Source organism: Telmatherina bonti (assembly GCF_933228915.1).
Source record: "Telmatherina bonti genome assembly, chromosome: 11".
Taxonomy (NCBI): domain Eukaryota; kingdom Metazoa; phylum Chordata; class Actinopteri; order Atheriniformes; family Telmatherinidae; genus Telmatherina; species Telmatherina bonti.
This window is the reverse complement of record NC_136629.1, coordinates 32,779,108-32,803,595: the sequence shown is the minus strand read 5'-3', so window position 1 is coordinate 32,803,595 and position 24,488 is coordinate 32,779,108. Positions and strand designations below refer to the sequence as shown.

At 41.0% G+C, this 24,488-nt stretch overlaps 1 protein-coding gene across 7 annotated transcripts in view; it reads right to left on the bottom strand.

Annotated features, from left to right (window-relative positions):
* Positions 1-24,060, bottom strand: part of cep170aa (centrosomal protein 170Aa) — a 45,722-nt gene extending 21,662 nt beyond the window's left edge. For all 7 annotated transcript variants that reach the window (XM_079248462.1, XM_079248465.1, XM_079248463.1 and 4 more), the window contains exons 1-8: positions 23,960-24,060; positions 10,716-10,775; positions 10,236-10,361; positions 7,343-7,432; positions 4,229-4,307; positions 4,025-4,083; positions 3,703-3,934; positions 2,298-2,438 (exon numbers count right to left, since the gene is read on the bottom strand). In XM_079248462.1, coding sequence (XP_079104588.1) covers positions 2,298-2,438; positions 3,703-3,934; positions 4,025-4,083; positions 4,229-4,307; positions 7,343-7,432; positions 10,236-10,340 — 706 coding nt within the window. In that variant the 5' untranslated portion in view covers positions 10,341-10,361; positions 10,716-10,775; positions 23,960-24,060. The remainder of the gene's footprint in view (positions 1-2,297; positions 2,439-3,702; positions 3,935-4,024; positions 4,084-4,228; positions 4,308-7,342; positions 7,433-10,235; positions 10,362-10,715; positions 10,776-23,959) is intronic.
* Between the last annotated feature and the right edge of the window lie 428 nt (positions 24,061-24,488).

Sequence of the window (24,488 nt, the reverse complement as noted above, 5' to 3'; positions counted from 1 at the left end):
ATCATCTTAAATTGTGATAACTTCCTTTTTTCGCTTTATTAATAAGTGTGTATAATTATGAATGTCATCATTGATCATATGGCTCATCTGGGAATTACCCTCAGTTTGCAATTCTGTGAAAGAGCGTTCCATGAACAAGTTAAATGTCTTTTCTACAAGTTCAAACTGAAGCTAAATGTGCTCCAGGATTTTTTGCTGATTTATCAGAAACTTGTAAAACTTGTGTTTAAAAGACTCACCTGTATTGCATTTTATTAGATTCTTCCACAACATTCCACAAATTTCCATTAGACATCAGCAACTGAAGTGCTACTGAGTTTGAATAACAATGACAAACGTAACGCAAAAACTTTATTAATCTGAACAATGCTGGAGCTAAACCTGATGGAGTTATGCTTAAAAAAGCAGCAAGCAGCAAAGTGAAGATTAATAGTTGTTAGATAAAAGCTAAATTTGCTCAAATTGAAAGCTCTTTACCAGCTGTTTTAGCCAAAATGCATGGATTTTAGAGCAATACTCACCAGAGAATTAGAGTGGTTAGCTAATGATTGTTGCAGCATGGAGTGGTCTGTTTAGACACTGTGTGTGTGATGTGTGTGTTGGGAGAAAAGGAGGAGCTGGTGAAATGGCGTAACCCAATCGGCTTTAGTGACAATATGTAAAGAGGGGGGGCAAGGGAGGCTTTGACAACATGGCCTATTCACTGAGAAAGAGAAAGAACGCTAAACTTAACTGACATGCACATGCAAGCAAGAAAACAAACCCAAACACTTCCTGCACGAAACCTCTCTTTTCCTTTTTCACTTCCCCACAACATCTTTATCTGATGCAAAGTGAGAAAATTCAGAGGGAACGTCCACGCTTTTAACAGCATGTAAACTGATAAGACCTTCTTTTAATGTTAAAAATGATGTCACTCACAAAAATACACAACGGTGCCAACCCATGCTGGTTCTCACAACAAATCCAACATCACAACCCCCACTCAGTGGGGAGTCTTCTCAATGTCAGTGCCTTCCACTTACCCACTTCCATGACTGAAGGAGTCAGTCCCATTTGCCTGAATCTTTGAAAAGCTTTTGGGCTTCCAAATCACTGTTGCACGGTGAAAGATTTACTCCGAGTCTTTTCAAATCTCACTCCAACAGAAAAATACCTTGCAAAAGATCAACAAAACAATGCGCATAGAGACACACTCTCTCACCGACTCAAGAGCTGAAAGACAAAGTCGTCCTTTAACAGACTACCCATCCAGATGTGGTGAGAGATTTGAGGACGCTTCAGTGTGATACAGTGCCTGTATATAATTAACCCCCAACCCCCCCCTCTCCTTTTGACCACATCGGTCCTCTAAACCCGCCTGGCACAGACTGATTTTTCCTTCACTGAGCTGTTTCACTATTGGTATACCCTCTAATCCTGTTACTATCCTCTGTGACTTAACAGGACCCCACCCCCAAGTCCATTGGTCACTATACACACACACACATACACATATTGTAAACAAACAGACTGAACAGTCTTTGTTTGCTCTTGGATGTACATTCTTAACAATGTGCACAGTCTAGCTGTCAATTTGCATATTTGTGTGAACATATAAAAATACATAAATAAGCAAATAAACCAAGCCTTATGTGATAATTGACATACTGCACTTTGTAAGGAACGATTCAACTGGTAAAGCGTGATTTTTCTACTGGTAAAATGGCATTCCAGTTGTTTATGGTGTTACAATATGCTAAACACCAGTAAAGGATGAGTATAGATAATTGATAGACATTGGAAGACATTTAGCATCAAATTTATTTTACAATTGGCTGGTAAACAAAAAAAGAGCTGAAAAATGTCCTTTTAAACATGACAGCTGTGGAACAATGCTGCTGATTCCATTTGGACATCTATTCTGTTGATACAAGCAGTGAAGATCCACTTTTACTAACAAAGACGATGCAAACATCAATGATAAATATCAGATTTGCAGTTTTGTATAATCTCATTCATATTAAATGTTACTGGATGGATAAAAAAAAAAAATGGAAATACCACCAGCTTCCATATTCTCCATCTAAATGGGCCAAGTATTAAAAGGTTAACAATAAAAATGAGATAGTCCATGCTAAACAAATGTATTTTTATGTTTAAGATCAAGCGAGAGGCTTCAACAGTCTGTAATAAATGTGGTCAGAATGTAAACAAAGCACAGCTGAATTAACATTTTGTTTTACATTAAATGTATTATCAAAATTTTAATTCTGTATAGAGTAATAAAACTGCTGAAAAGTTTTACATCTTCTTACCTGAAACCGAGCTGTCATGTTTTTTTGAAGAGGATGACTTGGTTTCCTGTTTGAAGGAATTTTCATCATCTGCATCTCCATCCCCCCACCAGGATGGTTGGCCGTACAGAGGGGTCCCACGAGGCAATGCTGTAACATCACCTGGCACAGATGCAAACACAGAAACATTTCAACAATGATGTGTAGGAGGTGCACTTTTCACTCCACTCTGGTCTGTAAAGTGTTCATTCTGGACTGAACAGTGAACTTTTCTTCTAAAGTTCACCCAATCATGCTGCCACAAAGTGAACCATACTGTTTGTGTACGAAGCCATTCGGCATTAATTCCCTTCTTGGTAAATCTCAGACGTGTGACCTATTTTTGAAATTGTCATGCTCTATTTTTCACTCTTCCTCTCTGGAACACAAGCAGTGTAAGTGAGAGAGGGACTTTACGCTGGCCTCTCTGTTCCTTTTAGCATGAAAACTGACATGGGACAAACATCAACGTGCTAAAGAAGAGTAAAGAAGTAAGAAGAAACACAGTTGATACAGGGTTATAACACAAAGGTTCTTCGGTGGATTTAGATCTTCAGCATGTTGCCTCTCACAGCAGAAATGAGCCACTTAATCCATCCAGCGTTTATTTCTTTCTTCTCTTTCGTATTTTGCCTTTTATTTTTCTTTTAGCACCTCTAATATTTAGCTGTGTGAATTTAATCACAGTATATCAAGATAATTACAGATGTGTCTGTTCCAAAATACATACAGTACGTAGTGTCCTCCTATATAAAACTCTACATATGCTTACTAGGAGGTATAATATCAGGGTAAAACCTGGTATTACAGGAGTAACACTGTAAGGTTACACAAATGAGTGTCAGATGGGGGAATATGCAGATGGATGCACTGATGCTAAATGTACACATGTATAAAAGTGCAATTATTTCTTCTATTATTTAAATTGTGAAAACATCACCTTTTTGTCTGTTTGTTTTACTCAGATGCAGTCACTCTGACCTTATTATGGATTAATCTATGTAAAAACACTGAAACAAGGCCATGTGACCTTGTTTCAACATCTGGAGATTTAGCAGGATCCCTACTACTACTACTACTACTACCACGGCCAAGCCAGTGATGTCAGTTATTAGGGCCAGCTTCAGACCTTGACTGCTTTTATGATAAAATGGTAATTCCATGTTAGTATGGTAGTTACAGTTCTCTCCTTGTGACCACATCCACCCCCTGCTGGTCTGACCTAAAAACCAACAATTATTATGTCCTGTCTTAGTGTTGGTTCTGCTACAAAGGACTGGTAAGATTAGATGAAAAAATTGTGCTACAAAAAAAAAAAAACATGAGGCCACAGCTGTTAATGTATATTAATCATTCTGCCACATTCTCCCTTTGCTCTGTACCTCACCTCCCATCCTGTCCTCTGTTTTGTGAGAGTCCACAGGTTTAGCTGACAGCTCTTTGGAGGAGCAGACCCCGTCCATCACTCTGTTCTCCCCTGACTTTGTGCTGCTGCTGTTGGGGGACTTTAGTGTCTTTGTTGGGGTCTTAGTGGGAGATTTGCTTGTGGTTGTGTTGGGAGTTGTTTCATTACTGGACGGCTTCTTGCTGAGCTGCAGGCCGCTGGTGAACTTTTCGTGCTAAAGGGAAATGTAGAGGGATGAGTAGAGATGTAGATAATAAAATATCATTTACAATGACAGATTTCAGAGCACAGGTTACATTCCCACCTTTAGAGCCTCCTCGGGCACAGTGAGCTCTCCTCTCACCACCGTGAACAGATTGGTATGTATAGCAAAAAGAGGTTAAAGAAAATCCTGCTGTGTTCATTTGGTGCATAATAAAACTTTGGCATCTTATTAAGAATCAGAGCAGGTCCTCATTAAGTCATCAGAACGATGAGTTCACCGGATGTGTGAAGGCTGAAAGGATATCATATCCAAACCTCAGCTTGTCCTCCAACTTCAGTGTAATGTACATTTGCTCCTGGATGCGTACATCATTTACAAAGGTCTGCAGAGTGAAGAGAAAAGTATAAAATCACAATAAATAAAATTTAAAGTTTAAGTCATATAGCATCAATCATTACAACAAGAGTTATGTAATCTCAGAACAAAAATAAAAAATTTAATTCAGTCCAATTTTCATTATAATCTAATTTATTCCCATACTGTTCAGTTCATTACAACTTTATACAAGTAGTGCTAATGCAAAATAAGAAGCCTAGGGAAAGAAAGCAACAAAATATATGCAGACTAATTTTCTGGAAATCCAAACAGTTAACATTTTTTATTACAGCTGAAATAAAACTTGTCCGTATAAACATGAGTAAAGATAAACTAACCATGCTAGATTACAACCTGGTCCAAAAGTGGAATTCAAGTTAGTCAGGATTAAAGACCTCAGTACAACAAAAACATGCCCTTCTCTGTTTTATTTGTTTCAGTTTCCACCCTTGCCCTCTCTCACACCCATTCGTCCTATTCACTCATCCTTCTACTCTGCAGCTCTGGGGCAGATCAGGTTTCGCTGAGCTCCAAATGAAATTTTATCACACTTGCACTGCTGTTGTAATAAAACATTCCTGCCTTCTCTCAAGTGAGATGAAATCACAACAGCCCAACAAAAACAGCAGTGAAATGGCTTCGGTGAGGCAGCAAATGGCGACACTGTCCAAAACTTTACAGTTCCTGCTGTGGTAAACCTCTGCATACCCACTGACTCAGCAGCAGAAAACTTCCTCTGAATCCAGCCAAAGAAGCCGGATGGTTAATGACACAGCAGGAAGTGACTCTGGCTTCCTGTCTGAGAACTGGCGAGGATGTCCAGGCATCTAATCTGTTGGGCTGTGACTGAGCACCAATCCCGATGCACGACTAATGCCATGTGGCAACAGTAACAAGCTTAACTGAATTTCAAGTTCCTCAAAGATAAAAAAAAATTACTTTTAAAATGGTAAATGTATGTTTGGATTTAGTATCAATGGCTACGGTTACATGATGTTTTTCTTTTTTTTTTAATTAATCATTCGGAATGAACATATTCTCCTATGAGTTTACATGAAAATAATGATTCCGAATGAAGATTTACATGAAACACGTCCTCACAGGTTGGGAAGGGTTCTGTTTGGGGGTGCACATGACGTATGATGTATACCGGAAATAAACAAAGTTAGCTCCCTGCTTCTTGTCTCTTCAGTCGTAACTTGTAAAAACTACATGATAAGTACCAGTTTCAGGATTTTTTGCTTCACAATTTTAAAATCAATTTTTTTGTTAAAAATCTTTTTTTTTTTCAAATAAATAAAAGTAATCCATTATAAATTTGTTGTCATTTTTATTGTTTTTATTGATCTTTTTACTTGTCTTCTTGAGCATTGTAGCAGCAGAATGATGGTCTAGCTGGTGTGTTGTTTTTTCCTAATTAAAATCAAGAAAAATGACGAGCAAAAAAAAAAAGTTTTATGCATTTTTTTTGTTATTAATCTAAAAAAATCTGTTATATCGAAGAACTGTGAGAATTGCAATTTAAATCGAATCGGTACCCAAAACATCGGAACCGAATCGAATTGGGACAAAAGCATATTGTCACAGCCCTAGTAGCAAATGAGGTTTTTCTAGCAGCTGCCAAAACAGCTTTATCTGCTTCAGCTTCAGTCTTACAACGTTTCTCTGAATTCCTTTAAAAAGCCTTTAATGAGGTCATTTGCACTTAAATGTATTTGCACGCTTTGATGCTAAAAGAATTATATTGTCTTCACCCAATTTACATTCTTGCAGCACTTCTTGTGATATTTTTGCCCAAACTCTTCATTTTAACTCATGTTTCTTTAAAACACACTTTCCAGTCAAAGGGCATTACTGAGCTAGGAGGCAAATGTATTATGCAAATGTATTTAACAGTCTGATCTAAATTAGAGTGGAAACTTTTAAAGCATCTGTTGCATGTCAGAAACTGCTAAAGGAGTTTAAAAATCAGGGCGTACTATATTAATCTTTCTGCCATAGGGGGAAGACAAAGGTTTCCCACTGTGGCATTAATTCCTGTTGGCTGTGCAATTTAGGAGTTTTATACGGTAAATGAGGGATGAGAACTGAACAAAGATTACACGGTGATTTTTTTCCTAACATAATCAGTAAAATATGACCATCAGATGACTATTTACTATCGGCAGCATTTACAATTCTCCAATGAGAATGTAACCTCACTTTCAGTCAGTTGATTAATGCTGCGCCTCAAATTCATTAGATCCACCGTGTCTCTCTCTTCTATGAGGCCATTACCTTTATTATGTGCTCATGAAAAGAAATGAATGCAGTCTTACGGTAAAATCTTTAGGAAGACACATGTCCAAAGATTGGGGACTGGGGGAAATTGACCTTTTCAAGAGATTTAAGGATTTGCTTTCAGGTGGTGACTTATATGCAAATATAATCAGGCTTATATATCAATCATCCTGAGGTCTGATAAAAGTTTAATGTATTGACAAAGACATTGATTGGAAGCAGAAATATAGAGTACTACTGACTCTGCAGGTTGTTTAACTTCAACTGTTAGAACCTAATTTTATTCATGCCTTTGTTGTTTTAAGTGTCTTATTTCTCTGGATTTTGCTATTTTACTGTGTATTTTCATATGAATGTACTTCTCACTCAGTCCAACTCTTCTTTCTTCAGCTGACTAAAATCATTCTGTTCCTGCTTGATCATCATTCCTATAATTTCTAGTAGTTATTATCTTTACCTCCGCCAAGGAGGTTATGTTTTTACTGGCATTTATCTGTCTGTTTGTGTTCAAGATAACTTAAAAAGTCATGGATGGATTTTCATGAAATTTTTCATGAGTTGTTGGAAATGTGAAAGGGAAGAACTGATTTAATTTTGGTGGAGATCCGGATCACCATTTGGATCCAGGAATTTTTTTTTAGAACTGTGGACCTTGTCGGAGGTTTGTGCTCTTCGAGTGCTTTTTTAGTCTGTCTTGTCTCCATTCTCTCCTGTTTTTTTTCCCCACTTCTCTGTTTGCCATTGATGTAGGTATGTACTTACCCCATTCAGGCTGCCTAGGTCCTTGACCTTGTGTTCATCAGTCCCAGCTTCATAGTTGATGACTGCATGCTGCTTGTCCACGCTGCGAGACTTCAAACAAAAACGCACAAAAATGATCCATTAACCCAGAGACGCCACTCATACAAGTTACATTTTTCATTTAAAACTTCCCCCATTTGCTCATATGGAAACATATTAATGCCAGAGACATAGAGACAATGATTGTCCACTGCAGAACTGGGATTGTTTCCTTAGCAAACCATTAGAGGGCTGTATGTGACTGAAGCAAACTGTTTGAAGATATATTAGCACACAATGTCAAGAATGTAACTTTGAAGGTAAATCTCAGCGTTCCTACATACTTATTATCCATTGTCATATCAACATCAAGCATATTAGGAGGCATTTCAGAAGCTCTGATATTGTTAACTTTATACAGTCACCTTCACATTCATCCACAGATGTACACTAACAACACAAACACTACAAGCAGACAAAGGAGGACATTGGAAGAATAAATACTGGTGGTACAGTAATTATATTAAAGAGCCTTCAGACATGTTTCCATCAGCTATTCCAATGATAAACTGTCTTCACAACAAACACTGGAAGTCTGACACAGACATATTTGGTGGAACTAGCATGACACCACAATCAGAAATTAATGCCAAAATCCAAAATCAAAAAGGAGTTTAATGATACGTGATCCTAATTTTATTGCTGAAACATCTGCTGCTGACATTTCGTGGTTTAAGTTGAAGTTAGTTAATATCAGTTCTGGGAAGTGAACCTCCATTCAGTATTCATATGACCCTTTCCTATAACTCAATCCCTCCTTGTTTAAAAGAAGCACACTCATGTTGAACCAAAAAACGTTAAGATGGTACGGGAAGCAACTCCAGAGAGCAAACAGTAGAACAGATTACATTACTGAGATTAGTTTAGATCAAACAGGGTAGAAATCGGCTGAGCTGCCTCTTACACTTCCAACTGCAGGAGATGAGCTTCATGCTGCTTAGCAGATATATTGCTGACAGACATAACGTGTTGAGAACAAAGGGAGAATATAGATGTATGGAGAAGCGCAAGAAAACTAAAAGCAAGATTCATCAAACTAAATACAGAAACATTTTCCATACAAATACAGCTAGCAGGTAACACAGAGTTAATTCAGCTTATATCTTATTTCTACCTGGAAGGAAAATGTACACATGACTCAGGTTGAAATCACAAACACTAGGTTCCTTTTTTTTTTAATAAAGTCATTCCCTTTTTCACTTAATACATAAAGCAACAATCTTTTAACATAATACAGACACCCTTGTATAACTTCAATACCAGTAATTGTTGGATAATTTTCTAATAAATACATTTAGGGTTTGATATGTTGTCTCTGAGTATGTGTGTGTGTGTGTTTGTGTTTTATTTGGTGCATGACACAGCAGCCTTTAATGTTTAGCCATGTGATGAGGCCTTGGCTGGTTGAAGCAGTCACATGGGGGACAACTGTAAGCTGCTTTGCCAACACACAACTGTGCACAGCCAAAAAAAAGTCCCTGATTTGTAAGATTTCCCTTGTCATTCCAAAGATATCACAAGGATAGGAAGACAAGAACCCACACACGCACAAGAGCAGTAAACCTTCGGGTCATTGGAAACATATTAGGGCATGTGTTTGAATATCTGCTTCTTTGAAACAAAGAAGCAGATATTTTACAACTCTAATGACTCTTATTAGCTTAAAGTCTTCAAAGAACGGGACCAGTCAGGAAACTAGTAAAACTTAGAAATCAACCCATTAAAGGGGCAATGCGGTCAACTTTAGATACAATGCGGCTGTGTGTTAGATGCATAGGTAAATCAAGAGGAATTTTTTAGTCCAGATTAAAAGATCATAGATATTTGAACATTTAGAAGTCTGTGACAGCTGCAGAAACTGACCAGAAGCAACATCACTATGTTTCAAGGAAGACCACATAAAGTTTTAAGTGTGTGTGTATCATCACTGATATTAAGTCTTGATGGCTTAAACAGAAACTACAGGATTTGACATAAAAATAACGATTCAAACCTTTTTTTTCTATGTGTTGCATGTAAATAATGTGCATTACAAAGTTATGCCAGGCTAAAAGATTAAAACTTCTCTTTACTGTGTTTCTTCAAATTGGCATCATTATGAGCATTTCTAAAAGTTATAAAAAGGCAACCTATGACAAAATGACACTCAGGCTTTGATGCTTCAGGGAACATTTTCATCTATATGTGTATAAAATAAATAAAAACTTATAGAAGTGTTTCACAGTAAACAGAATCTAACATTAAGCAAGGGTTTGTCTGTACTATGGAGAATAGTGTACAGAAAAATGTGTAAGTGTCTTTGACAATCGGACTTTCAGTCACTGGTACTGGTAAAAACTTGCTTCATAATAATGCCAGTACTGCAACCATGGATGCGGCTACTGTCCACAATAACTGACTCAGTCAGATAAGATCTAACTCAAGAGGTATCTGCCCCACTTTCTATTTATAGTATGGTGACATGAGGTACACATGAGTGTACACGTGGTCCCTCTGGATGCATGCACAGCTGCAAAGACACACACCAACATGGTGATATAAAAGCATGGTCTACTGCTGCAAAATCCCAAATAGGAACAATGAAGTTGTTTTGTAGCTTTCTTACTACAGATGTCTTATTAACTAAAAAAAAAAAAAGAAAAAAAGTTTTCAAGCAAGTCTGGGGATGAGAGGAATTCTCTGTGTTCACCACTAATCCTATTATCTTAATAGTCACAACTGAATACTTCACAGACGTCTTTACTTTTATTTGTTCTGGCCTTCTTCATGGTGGCTGCTGTCTGTGAAGAGGTGGTGTGTGAAGTAAAGTCCTTACCTGTAGCATTAGCTCGCAGTCATCACGGCCAACAAAGATCATTTCCCGGGGGAGTCGGTGGCGAGTACCCCCGCTGCTTACCAGGAACCAAGAGGTCAAACTCATCTCTACACTCTGCTGCAGCCTCTGAGACAAAAGTGAACATAATGTTTAGCTCAACACATACAGATGGTTTAATCTCACTTATTAAATTCAAAACATTATTGATTTCATCTTGTGGCTTTGTTCATATCTAAATGCTACTTATGTCTCATGTTAAGAGTAATCCAATTAGCAGAAGGAGACTATAAATAATAATAGTGAGAAAAAAAGTACAAACTTCTAGATACCAAAAACAATACTTATTTTGTTATAATATCTTTATTTAATTTATTTTGCCCAGGGTTGGACTAGCTGGAAACTGGAATATATTCAAGTGATGTATTCAGAAAACCGTTTTAAATATTGGAAAGTTAAACTATTTGAGTGAATTATACACACCTCTGGCCCAGATAGCTCACAGGTGATAGACCACTGACAGCACAACACACCTAGGCCATCCTGGAAAACATGAAAAAATTTTGTTATTCTTAATCAGTCAATCAATAATACTTTATTTATCCCCAAGGGGAAATTCAAGCACAATTACAACAAAAATGTACAGACAAAAAAATATCCAAAGAGTAGAGTAGACTCTCTGGCAAAATGTAAACACTGGTACAGACATACAGACACAAAACCCTCCCCCTTGCTTTGTTTTGTTTTTTGTGGGGGGGAATCAGTTTGAGTGGGCGGTCCTGCAACTTGATACCACTGTCTACGCCTGAAAAGGAAAACCAAGCGAGTCACTAAGATACATCCTCTCTTTCTCTCTGCCGGTTCTGATGAATGCCAGATGTTAGAAGAGGAAGTGATGTAGGAATGTTGGCTAGCCGACCCATCAAGACGTTTATTTTCCCTCCTGCCTCCCTCCCCTCCACCACCACTCCCTTTCGGATGGGCTGGAAAGGAGGTCACAGCAAAATGTTCTGACTTTCTATGTGTCCAGGCCTGGAGGAAGAACAATAAGCACATCTAACCAGCCGCAGGTGACTGATGTGACTGCTGTCAGACGGACTGCTAACAAAGGACACAAGAAATTTGGTTTAATGAATTAGAGTTGAGTGACTGGTTGAACTGCTGCTGTCTGAGCAACTGGGTGTAAAATACAGCAACTTAAGTGCCTTTCATAATTTCATTTTTCATGCTGTCACAAGGTTTAGCAGCAAACTCTCAGAGTGAAATGGAAAGGCTGTTGTCTCAGTTATAAAGCGTGCTTCATTTGGTTACACCTTAATATTTAAATTCATAAGAGGTTTAAACACCTAATACTTTGCATAATCTTTTATTTTAAATGAAATGTACTTTTCAAAGCTTTTCAAGTGGCATTAAAATAACAGAAGCTCTCTGTCGTGTGTAGAAAGTGCCAAGAAAAAGCCCATCAGAGTGGGAATTAAAGATTATTGAGTTTAGCCGTTGCTCACTTGACCTCAGAAGTACTTAGTATATCAACTCAGTAATCCCTTGAGTAAAGTTTTAATCAGCTGCACACCTCATTTCCTCTCATGACACGGTTGGGAACATGACTATATCAACAGCTGTCTCTAATGTAAAACAGAACAGTGTTTCACCCCAACTTCTCACTTGGAAATCAAAAATTCTATATGCTGTGAGAAGAATCTGCTTAGTACTTTTAATATAAATGATTTGATGGAACAAATTATTCATATTGAAGTTACACAGAATCTCTTCAATGCATATGGTTGATTAAAACAGGCCAAACTAGTATAAAGTTTATTATTAGCTCAACAAATGACAGTAAGTTAATAGTCAAAGTAAATTTCTGCTTGCGTCAAAGTTAAAAAAAAAAAAAAAAAAAAAAACCTTTATAATAATGTAAATAAATCTGATGGGAAGAATACAGAGGGAAGAATGAAGATAAATTAAATTTCTTTAAAATCTATGCAGCTGAAAACATCCTGATTCCAGTTGACAAATTCACGCTTGGTTTAATTGTTGAGAGGTGATACAATATAGTTTCACTAATAAATAGCAAAACAGCAGCATGACAGCATTTTGTAGTAGATAGATGGCACAAATATGGAAGACATACTGTGTTTAGATGCCATGCTGGAACATTTCATTAGTCTTACAGCTACAGCACTGGCATTAGACTACGATTATGTGCGGTTTCCCTCCCGACTGTAACCAAAGCATCAAAAAGCTAACCAACTAAACAACCTCTGCACACTCACATGCAGAATGCAAGGTTAACAGGACTGTGGTCGACCAGCATGGAAACGCTGCATACCAGCCTTTATGGTTCCATTAAAAGAACTCCTCACTATGACACATGAAAGACGTGGCACAGATGGAGGAATGCGGCGGTAGGCCTGATGAAGGAGATGCAAAAGTGTCTGCTCTCCATTACCTTCTTACAGTATTAATATCAAATAGTTCCCAATCAAACTGTATTAGTACATATTATACATTTCAATAGTTTAGATAGTTGCACAAATATGTATTTTAGAGTTATGATTCATTCTGCTCCTTCAGCAACATTCTTGACGAGGCTAATCAGGAAAAACAGTGACTGCATGTATTTGGCAGGAATCTTCCGACCCGCTGAGCTGCTCCAATAGTGTCTCCCCACACACTCACACACACACACACACACACACACACACACACACACACACACACACACACACACACACACACACACACACACACACACACACACACAGGCATACAGAAACAGGGAGTGAAAGGGCAGGATTATTCCAAGATGACTAAATTCTTTGTATGAAGAAGACAGCAGAGAGAAACAGGAAGTATGTTAAACACTTCCTGTCATGGACGATCATCTTTGCGTCCATAGCATGTGTGTAGTAGCTTATCGTGCACACATTATATCATAATTAATCTTGAAATAAACAAAGGGACAACAAATGAGTCTCAGTCTGATATTCTTGGTATGATTAAGTTTAAAATAAGGGGAAAAAAATGATAGACAGAGGTGAATATAATGCCAAGCAGGGTAATCAGATTTATCAGCCTTGACTAATCACTCTTGCAGTGAAATTCTGTTGTCCAACATGAAGTTATATAAGCAGCCTTCTGTTTTCTTCAACATTTCAAATCTCTCCCCTCCTCTCCAAACCAGCCAATCAAAATCGCTTGCTCAAAGAAAGGAAGTGCCGTCAGTATTTACGGTCATCAGCTAATATGATTCTTGCTACAACACAGACTGCAGCTTTCCACGTAGCATCTGGCTGGAGCGTGTCTCCCGGGATGATGCAACAGCTGGGTAGCCATCACAAGCACTCATCTGCTCTTCCACAATCAGATGAGTGCTTCTTCCCACCATCGCAGCCCGGACGGCTGACTCACACCACATCATACACCTTGAAACTGACACACGTTTGTTTAGCAAGCCAAAGTCAGAAAAAACATAAGGAAAAAGATAGAGAGCCACAGAGAGACAAGTCACTGTCTCATCACACTCATTTCCTGTTAGTCTTACTATGAGAGCCCTGATAAGGCTACATTTTGCTGCTTATATGTAAAAAGAAATCTTAATACAGTTAAAACAGAATTTACAGAAGATGCCAGCATCATTAATTTCAAGTAAAACCAGCATCCATTAAAACATTCTCTGACTGAGAAACCACGAGGTGACTGACTTGAAAAGGTGTTTGCTGCACTAAATTATTTCCATCTCTGGTTGGTTCTTCAAAGGAAGACTCCTCTGGCTGACAGGAGGAGATGAATTTAGTGTTTACCACAGCGGCAAAGGCTGACTGCTCTGACATAAATAGCACTCAGTGGTTACTGTAGCTTTAGGATCAAAAACACACTTGGCTAAAGAGACAACGAAAAGAGCAGCAACCAATTTCTTTCAACTTTTCCAGGAAAAAGGTAGGAGAATGTTATGAAATTAAGGCAATTTGATTGAAAAAATGATATTTGGAAAGACTTGTGGTGCCAGACAAACATTCATTTTTTTTCCTACAATAACATTGATATAAAATCAGTTAGGTTTGTCGGACTGAAGTCGATAATAGGTAAGGGACACTGAATCAGTCTTTTAGCTTGAGGGAAGTCTACAACCCCAGAGGGGTTTACAGAACAACCAAGAGAACAGGCTGAAGATGAAGCAGTAACCTCCGGACAAATAGACAAAGGCTTCTTTAGTCCCCAGTGACTTCACTGCAAACAGACATGAAAGTGTAGAGCAGCTTTTGTTCCCCTTCAAATGAGATTTTTAAAAAGGACTAGCTAGGCTTTTTCCATGATAGGTAACAGACACTTATCAGAGCATTTTGTCAATTATATGAATTTTTCAATTTCACTGTTGTGAGACATATTTAATTCTCCTTTAGAAATGTTAGTTTACTAGATCGGAGCAATTGATGAGGGTGCATTCATACCTAATAGTCTGCTGAACTTGGTACAACTGGAAGTTGCAACATTCCTTTGGCCCAAGTTTGTTTTTACTTACTCAAGCTAAATGGACCTTTTGAATATTGTTTCACCATCTTTGCCAGAGACAGCGCTGCATCAAGAAATACAAAGGGAAAGGACAACACAATAGACTGTATATAAAAAATGGACAGAGCTTCCGTGACATCACTCGTAGGTTTCTGAAGAGCGTAATTGAAGCTCATTCATTCTCATTTCATTTTCGATTATTTTCATATCAATCTCTATTATGAAAACCCCAACAATAAACATCTTGAACATGTAGTTAACTACTTCATATTACAAGCCAAATTTTGTACTCATAAACAAAGATTCCTCAAACAAAAACTGCTGTTTCCGTTATTCCAAATAGAAATGAACTCACTTTTTAAATCTCTGAAACTCCTTTAAAACAATATGAAGAATATGAGGCTTCTCAATTTTTATGAAAATATTTTAAATGTGTAGATCCCCCCTCTTCATAATTTATACTTTATATTTTATTGTCACATAAAATTGTAGCCCCCTCCCTGAGCCGTCACCTTATCGTGGTGGAGGGGTTTGTGCGTCCCGAAGATCCTAGCAGCTATGTTATCGGGGGCTTTATGCCCCTGGTAGGGTCACCCATGGCAAACAGGTGTCTAGGGGAGGGACCAGACCAAGCACGGCTCATCAACCCCTATGATGACGACAAACCTAGGCATAAATGTTCCCTTGCCCGGACACGGGTTACCAGGACCCCCCTCTGGAGCCAGGCCTGTAGGTTGGGTACGAGAGCGAGCGTCTGGTGGCCGGGCCTTCGCCCATGGGGCCCGGTCGGGCTCAGCCCGAAAGGGTTACATGGGCCCCACCTCCCGTGGGCCTACCATCTGCGGGAGGAGCCATAGGGGTCGGGTGCAGTGTGAGCTGGGCGGCAGCAAGGGGCGGGGACCCTGGTGGTCCGATCCCCGGCTGCAGAAGCTGGCTCTAGGGACGTGGAATGTCACCTCTCTGGTGGGGAAGCAGCCTGAGCTTGAGCGCGAGGTTGAGCGGTTCCGGCTAGATATAGTTGGACTCACCTCGACGCATGGCTTGGGCTCTGGAACCAGTACCCTCGAGAGGGGCTGGACTTTCTTCCACTCTGGAGTTGCTCGTGGTGAGAGGCGCCGAGCAGGTGTGGGCATTCTCATCGGCCCCCAGCTTGGTGCCTGCACGTTGGAGTTTACCCCAGTGGATGAAAGGGTAGTTTCTCTCCGCCTTCGGATGGGGGGACAGGTTCTGACTGTTGTCTGTGCTTATGCGCCGAACAGCAGTTCAGAGTACCCACCCTTTCTGGAGACCTTGGAGGGAGTGCTGGAGGGTGCTCCTTCTGGGGACTCCATGGTTCTGCTGGGGGACTTTAATGCTCACGTGGGCAATGACAGTGAGACCTGGAGAGGAGTGAGTGGAAGGCACCCCCCCTGTGTACATATGGACAGAGTGTCCATATGTACACCTGGCATCAGGATTCCCTGGGCCGTAGTTCGATGATCGATTTTGTAGTCGTATCGTCAGACCTGCGGCCACATGCCTTGGACACTCGGGTGAAGAGGGGGGCGGAGCTGTCAACTGATCACCACCTGGTGGTCAGTTGGCCAGATGGCGAGGGAGGAAGCCAGTCGGATCTGGCAGACCCAAACATGTTGTGAGGGTCTGCTGGGAACGTCTGGCTGAGTCCCCTGTCAGAGCGAGCTTAAACTCCCACCTTCAAAAGAGCTTCAACCATGTCCCGAGTATGGCGGGGGACATTGAGTCAGAATGGGCTGTATTCCATGCCTCTATTGCTGAGGCGGCCAGCCGGAGCTGTGGCCATAAGGTCGTTGGTGCCTGTCGTGGCGGCAGTCCCAGGACTCGTTGGTGGACACCAGCAGTGAGGGATGCCGTCAAGCTGAAGAAGAAGTCCTGTCGGGCCTTCTTGGCCTGTGGGACTCCGGAAGCAGCTGATGGGTACCGACAGGCTAAGCGCCATGCGGCTTCAGCTGTCACCAAGGCAAAAACTCGGGCATGGGAGGAGTTCGGCAAGGTCATGGAGAAAGACTTCCGGATGGCTTCGAGGCAATTCTGGTCCACCATCCGGCAGCTCAGGAGGGGGACGCAGTGCTCCATCGACACTGTGTACAGAGGAGATGGGGAGCTGCTGACCTCAACTCGGGACGTTGTGGGTCGGTGGAGGGAGTACTTCGAAGACCTCCTCAATCCTTCCAACACGTCTTCCGATGAGGAAGCAGAGCTGGGGAACTCAGGGGTGGACTCTCCTATTTCTGGGGCTGAAGTCGCTGAGGTGGTCAAAAAGCTCCTTGGTGGCAAGGCCCCGGGGGTGGACAAGATCCGCCCGGAGTTCCTTAAGGCTCTGGATGCTGTGGGGCTGTCCTTGCTGACACGCCTCTGCAGTATCGCCTGGACATCGGGGGCAGTGCCGCTGGATTGGCAGACTGGGGTGGTGGTCCCCCTTTTTAAGAAGGGGGACCTGAGGGTGTGTTCCAATTACAGGGGAATCACACTCCTCAGCCTCCCTGGTAAGGTCTATTCAGGGGTCCTGGAGAGGAGGGTCCGCCGGATAGTCGAATCTCCGATTGAGGAGGAGCAGTGCGGTTTTTGTCCTGGCCGCGGAACAGTACACCAGCTCTATACCCTCTTTGGGGTCCTGGGGGGGGGGCATGGGAGTTTGCCCAACCAGTCTACATGTGCTTTGTGGACCTGGAGAAGGCGTTCAACCGTGTCCCCCGGGGGCTCCTGTGGGGGGTACTCCGGGAGCATGGGGTACCGGACCCCCTTGTGTGAGCTGTCCGGTCCCTGTACGACAGGTGTCAGAGCTTGGTCCGCATTGCCAGTAGTAAGTCGGATTCGTTTCTGGTGAGGGTTGGACTCTGCCAAGGCTGCCCTTTATCACCGATTCTGTTCATGACTTATATGGACAAAATTTCTAGGCGCAGCCGAGGTGTTAAGGGGATCCGGCTTGGTGGCCTCAGGATTGGGTCCCTGCTTTTTGCAGATGACGTGGTCCTGTTGGCTTCATCTGGTCGTGATCTCCAGCTCTCACTTGAGAGATTCGCTGCCGAGTGTGAAGCGGCCGGGATGGGAACTCAGCACCTCCAAATCTGAGACCATGGTCCTCAGCCGGAATAGGGTGGTTTGCCCTCTCCGGGTCGGGAGTCAGGTCCTGCCTCAAGTGGAGGAGTTTAAATATCTCGGGGTCTTGTTCACGAGTGAGGGAAGGATGGAGCACGAAGTCGGTGAGGCGTCTGCAGTAATGCTGACTCTGCGCCGGTCTGTCGTGGTGAAGAAGGAGCTGAGCCAGAAGGCGAAGCTCTCGATTTACCAGTCGATCTACGTTTCTACCCTCACCTATGGTCATGAGCTCTGGGTCGTGACCAAAAGAACAAGATCTCATATTCAGGCGGCTGAAATGAGTTTCCTCCGCAGGTTGGCTGGGCTCTCCCTTAGAGATAGGGTGAGGAGCTCAGTCATCCGGGAGGGGCTCAGAGTAGAGCCACTGCTCCTCCGCATCGAGAGGAACCGGTTGAGGTGGTTCGGGCATCTGGTTAGGATGCCTCCTGGATGCCTCACTGGTGAGGTGTTCCGGGCACGTCCCTCTGGGAGGAGACCCTGGGGAAGACCCAGGACACGCTGGAGGGATTATATCTCTCGGTTGGCCTGGGAACACCTCGGGATCGCCCCCGCAGAGTTGGCAAATGTGGCTGGGGAGAGGGAAGTCTGGGCTTCCTTGCTTAGGCTGCTGCCCCCGTGACCCGACCCAGGATAAACGGCATGAAGACGAGACGAGACGAGATAAAATTGTACTAACAACTAATTTGTATATAACCTTGTTTGTCTTATCTGACTTATTGTACCTATTTTGATCATTACTGCAGATATAATTTGTATTCTTTTGTTGTTTCAATAAAGTTTTGTAAAAAAAAAAAAAAAAAATTGAAGCTCATTGGGTGGTTTTCACTGTCGCCATCTTGACAGCATCATGTCTCTCCCGGAAAATTCAAAAATGGGCAAAGAGATAGAGCTGAGAGGGGAGGCTGTGAGAGTCGGGAAGGATGATTGGAATCTATGGAATTCCGACTTCCGTGTAGCTAAGAGCTATCTGAGCTAACCAGCTAACGAAGGTAGGAGGGATAAAGCTAAATCACGCTGTTAACCTGACCTATTAAACTGAAAATGGATTTTTGTACCAGGCTGCAAACATTGTTTGTTTCTGCTGTGAAGTTGGCCTTTTTAACACGGGACTCTATGGGGATTTGCTCTGTTTTGGAGCCCCTAGTGGATGAGGGGGAACTGCATTTTTTGGCACATCTGCATAGGCTTCACTTCATAGGCTTCCCGCCGGAGGTTGCCGTTTGGACAAGACAAACAAAAAACTCGCTAATCGATCATTCTTTTAATGAAGGGAAACTTCTGCTTTGGTTGACCATATTTCTACAAGAACTTTTATCTTGTTCTTCCATGTCTGACCACCAGCTATTTCTGCCAACGGTCATGCTACATGGATGGTTTACATGTCCACATAGGAATCTGCAATACAGCTTGCTATTGCTGCTTGAGGGTTAACTAAATGCAAGATTTATATTCCATTTGACATTTGAATTAACTTGACCTACTTTACCTTCATTTTACAAATGATGGCAGAGAGGTAAATGCTCTTAGTCTCTTAAAAAAAACTTATGCAGACTTAGTTAGAGAAATAAAGAATATTGTTTGTGCTTTTTTCAATCTTGAATTCCATTAAAAAATTTCAAACATGTCTGTGTTTTGAACGTCAAAGACTCATAAGTATTCTGCGAATGAATGAAGTTTGATAGCGGCCAAGGATGCTCTTCAGCTTCCAAGCACTGCTCTGGTGAGGACAGCCAAAGACGGATTTATCCAAATAGGGATGTGATTTGGTAAATTCACACGCACGCAAAAAGATAAAAGCCTAAACTACATAATTTATTCATGAATTTGTTTAATGTCTAAAAACAACACTTAACAGAAAGTGTCAGTCAAGAAAGAGTGACAATTTTCTTCAGTATCTGACTGAAAGTGGGTCATGTTGTGACCACAATAATTTTCTAAATTGGGAATGTGAAATGTCGAACATTTAAAAACTTATAGCAAAAGAAAAGTGCCAAAAGAAGATAATTATTTATGCCATAAAAATGTACATATGTTATAAGTTCATAAAGCAGAAGGATATAATCAAATCTAAATCCATCAAAATGCAGTCGTAGACGGCTCTGAATAAGTGGTATATGAATGCACTTAAATTTATGTTGAGTTTAACAAAAATATCCAAGAACCATAACAAACATGAGAAACCGCAAATCTTGTTTTAAGCTGGAAAAGGATGAAAAAACTCTGCTGCTGCCAAGCAATGTCAAGGCTTCATCCCACCTTACAAAGGGCAAAGCAAATTGCAAAGAATAGCAATGCATCGCAACCCTCTGGATTGTAATTGGATCAAGTGTCAAGGTGACAAGAGGTTCCCACCCCTTACACAAAAACACTATACACTAGGATTTATATACTGGAAGAGAATCACAGCACCATAGAGATAGATGAGAAATCATTAAGTTAGTCTAATACTACAAGTCTGCAGAATCTTGCATGTGTATCTATGTATAGCTTTGTGTGTGTTGACATGGCTAGCATATGCAGCTTGTGGGTGAAAAACTCTCCCATGCAGCAGAAAAGACCATATGGTGCAGAAAAGCAGCCACACGCATCACATGGGCGACTGGCGAAGGAAGACAAACAAGCAAGCAAGCAAGCACCTCCATCTAGCCAGCATTAATCCTGCCTGCTTCTTTGTTATTACAAAACACACCCAGCACCCCCCTGGCCTGAAGACATCAATCCACCACATGCTCTATGACCCCCGTGTTCAGCATGCCCTACAGACCTACATATGGAAATTTACATTTTATGGATACGAAGAAATCTGCAGGGTTAGAGTCAGAAACACATCTTTCCACTGAAAATAAGGTTATTTTTCCTGTCTATAGACATGTTTTGAGATTTAATTTTTGTATTTCACATGTGTTTTATTTTTACTGTGTACCTGTTGTCCCCAAGTACTTTCTTTGAAACCAAAGAGTTTTTGTCTATACCATGACTATTTATATAACTTTTAATTTGATTTTAATTGTGTTCAGCACTTTGGTCAACAGAGGTTGTGTTAAATGTGCTACAAGAATACAATTTAAATTGAATTGAATTGAATTGAATAAAGTATGGTGATGCCAGTATTTTAAAAATGGGCTCATAGCCATAAAGAAATAAAAAAGTTAGACAATTAATAGTGCAAGAAAAATAATGAGGCACATGCCCTTCAGCACAGCTTCTATCTGTGCATGCGATTAATACTCTGAAGGATGTGTGCATGGCTTTTCTCAGAAAACTGTGTTTAAAAACCCATTTCTGGTGGGAATGTTCTTAATTGGGCATAAAAAATACAAAACATATAAATGTGGTATATTAAAACCCCAGTTTTAATTATCTCTTAAAACACTACCGGCATAAATAGAATATTATGCTAGAGTTATAACATTTAGTTAACTTAATGATTTGTCAGACAGTTTCCTTTTAGACACATTTAGCTTCCTATCTTGTACAATCCCACAACCAAATCTGATGTGTTTCTGAATTCCTCACTTAAAATTCATATTAGTTTAATGAAGGATTAACTCTCAAACTCATGCCTACATTTGCTATGTTGAGTGCTCTTGTAGCCCTGCCAGACTCCTGCGGAGTTGATAATGAGTGACCCATGGCCCTTTAACAGGAACATTAGTATTTGACCAACTCTGTCATGTTGATTATGGCTCCAGCATTCAGACAAAAATAGCTTAACTCTCTCTCACTGAAATCTGCACTGGCACTTAGGAGGGGGAAAAATATAAATGCTAGCATAACAGGACAATCAGTGGCTGCGAGAGGGGATGATGGGAATAGAAACTGCCCAAATAAAGATCAATATCCATAGTGGAAAGAAGCACGTATGAAAGGAAGCTCAAAGGGGAGTAGGTTACACCCCAACACAGATGTGAGGTTTGGGATGTTTTATTTTTCATTTTGAGAAGTAAAATACAGAAAAAAATCCCAGGCACACCCTTGATGTTCCAAAACACGGGAGAGGCTGGTGATCTAGTGTGTAAATTAATTCCAGTTACATCTTCTGTTTTCTGTTCATCTGTGGTGTCTCGCCCATTTTTTTTTTTTTTTAAAAACCACAGACTTCTAGTCCATTCACCTCCCTTGTTTCTCTCTGACTCGTGCGCACAACAAAGACTGTCAGCAGGCAAAGTTATCTGACTCTCATAACCCTCTTAATGTTTCCAGATTCACTGCTATTTTCAGCCATATGCTTTCTTCTGCGGCACTTTTAGAAAACAGCTCGAATGAAATAGAAACGGTTCGCATATCAGGTTGTTTTCTGCCACAAATAAAACTCACCGAGCAGCAAAGTCAAATGAACTCACTTCCTAAACTTCCTATGACACACAATAGCCGGACAATAGTCCCCAAAGACATCCCGAAACCCCAACTATAGTGCAGAATAGAGAATGAAGCTAAACAAATTACCTTACTAAGCACTGCTCTTTGGCCTGTGAATATCTTATAAAACTATAATACTGAACAAGATATCAACTCACAGCCAGTGGAATGATAATAGTCAGCTTATAACACAACAAATGAAGTGCAAAAAAAGATGACAAAGGCTCCTTTATAACTAGGAGATTGTAGGAATTCATAATAGGCTGAGGTTACTGATATTAATAAATAGAGCACTTTGTCTCTGTTTGGAGCAAAATTGTATATTAGAAACAAAGTTAAGTATGCTGAGCAGCAGTATAGCTAGGAAGTTACTGCTGCTTCCTCTCTAGGAGTACGGCAACCGCCCTGTGATACTGACACAGTTTTATACAACGCAACCGCCTGTAGAGCAAACTGGCCTGCCAACCACTAGATTTGCACAGAAGGACAGTCAGGAGGGGGGGGGGGGGGGGGGGGGGAGGAGGGGGGGGGGGGGGGGGGGACGACAACGACTAAGTGCAGGAGAAAAGGGAGAAGACAGGAGCAAAGCCAGAATGGATGGTATTATCTGCACATTCTATGGCACAAACCCAAAGAAATTTGAATTCTTACAGCTGAGGAAGGAGGAGACTAACCAGACCTACTGGTGTGGAATATAAAGCCCCACAGCACTCCTAGAATAAGTTTAGATTGAAAAAAAAAAACAAAAACAAACTGTAAGCAGCATTTACTAAACTACCAAGTTCATTACAGTGTGACACCTAGTAAATGAAAGCTAATTGCACAGATTTACATTTGGCACAGATGGCACCACTCAGTTTTCATACCATTAAACATTTTTTTTCTTATTTATTTAGTGATTTCTTATAAGACAACTATCTTAACCTGCATAACTGTTGGTTATTTCTCAAAGCTTTACATTCATGTGATAATGACTGCAAAAAAAAATCAAACTGCACACAAAGAGAGCGAATGTATGTAGGCCAAATACATCTGTCCCACGAAAACAAAGCCTCCACACAGAAGTGGTGGGGGTCCGGCATCAGGAAACATTTTGCATCTACAACTACCTACTGACAGAATCTACCCCTCAGACAATTTGTTTAATTGAAAGGCTCAAAGAGGGCCACGGGGCAAGTCTGTTTCTCATAAGATAAACAAAGCGCCCAATGTGACCGGCCGTCATTGATGTGCATCTTGCCTCGGTATCCTTCATGTGATGACAGAAGGATGCAAATGACTGAGACAGAGTGGGTCAATAATGACGTTTTGACTTGTATAGAAACAGTAGACGGGCAAATGTGTGTGTTTGTGTTTTAACAAAGCCAGCAAAGTAACGAGCCAGTGTCGCTTACAAAGGTGGAGCAGGGCAGGCTTGTCATGCTGCTGCTGCTGCTCACAATAGTAGCCATCCAGTTAGCCTGCATGACAGGATAGTCACCACGCTTATCATCATTGTTAAATTATAAACATAGATTTTAAATAAGCTGTTATAGTTGAAAAGAAACGGGCTACACATTCCGCCTTGACACCTCAGACCATTTCAAATCACCACTGAAATCAGAGGATGTGCAGCAGAAAACCGCCTCTTTCTGTTCCATAAACTTGACATGAAGCGGCTACCTTGGTATAAAAAAAATAATAATAAATAAATAACAATACGCTTTAAAATGTAGTCAAGCTTAGTTCTCGCTTACCCTTTTCGTTTCGGTGTGTGTCGCTGTTGAAGGTGTGTGTAGAGCCCAGCCTTGCCGTGCCGTCGCTGCGGTTCAGTGCGGTGGCCTTCTCTCTCCCTCCGTTGCTCAGCAATAGGCTACTCCCCGCAAAATAGCGGCCAACGCTTCAAAGCGTCGGAAATGAGAACGACTGTTTCCGGTTGAAACTTTCAAAATAAAACCACAAGGATTTAGTCTTGCTACAGCAAGTGTTATATCCGGACAACGTAATAACAACTTAAAATGTCTACACACCAGAGGCGCCATATGGAGGGTTAGGAGATTGTAAGGGCCCCACGACTTGATAGGGGCCCAAAAACAGTGGCGGATTTAAGAGATTTGGGGACCCAGGCAAAAGTAGGCATGGGGCCCTATAGTAAATATTGCACTTTCTACTCCACTACTGTATATTATTTGTGTTGCTAACAAGCAGCCAGTGTAAAAGTCTCTTCGCTGACAGAGAGGACTGTGTATATTGACAGGGAAGGGTTGCTTCACTTAATGATCATTT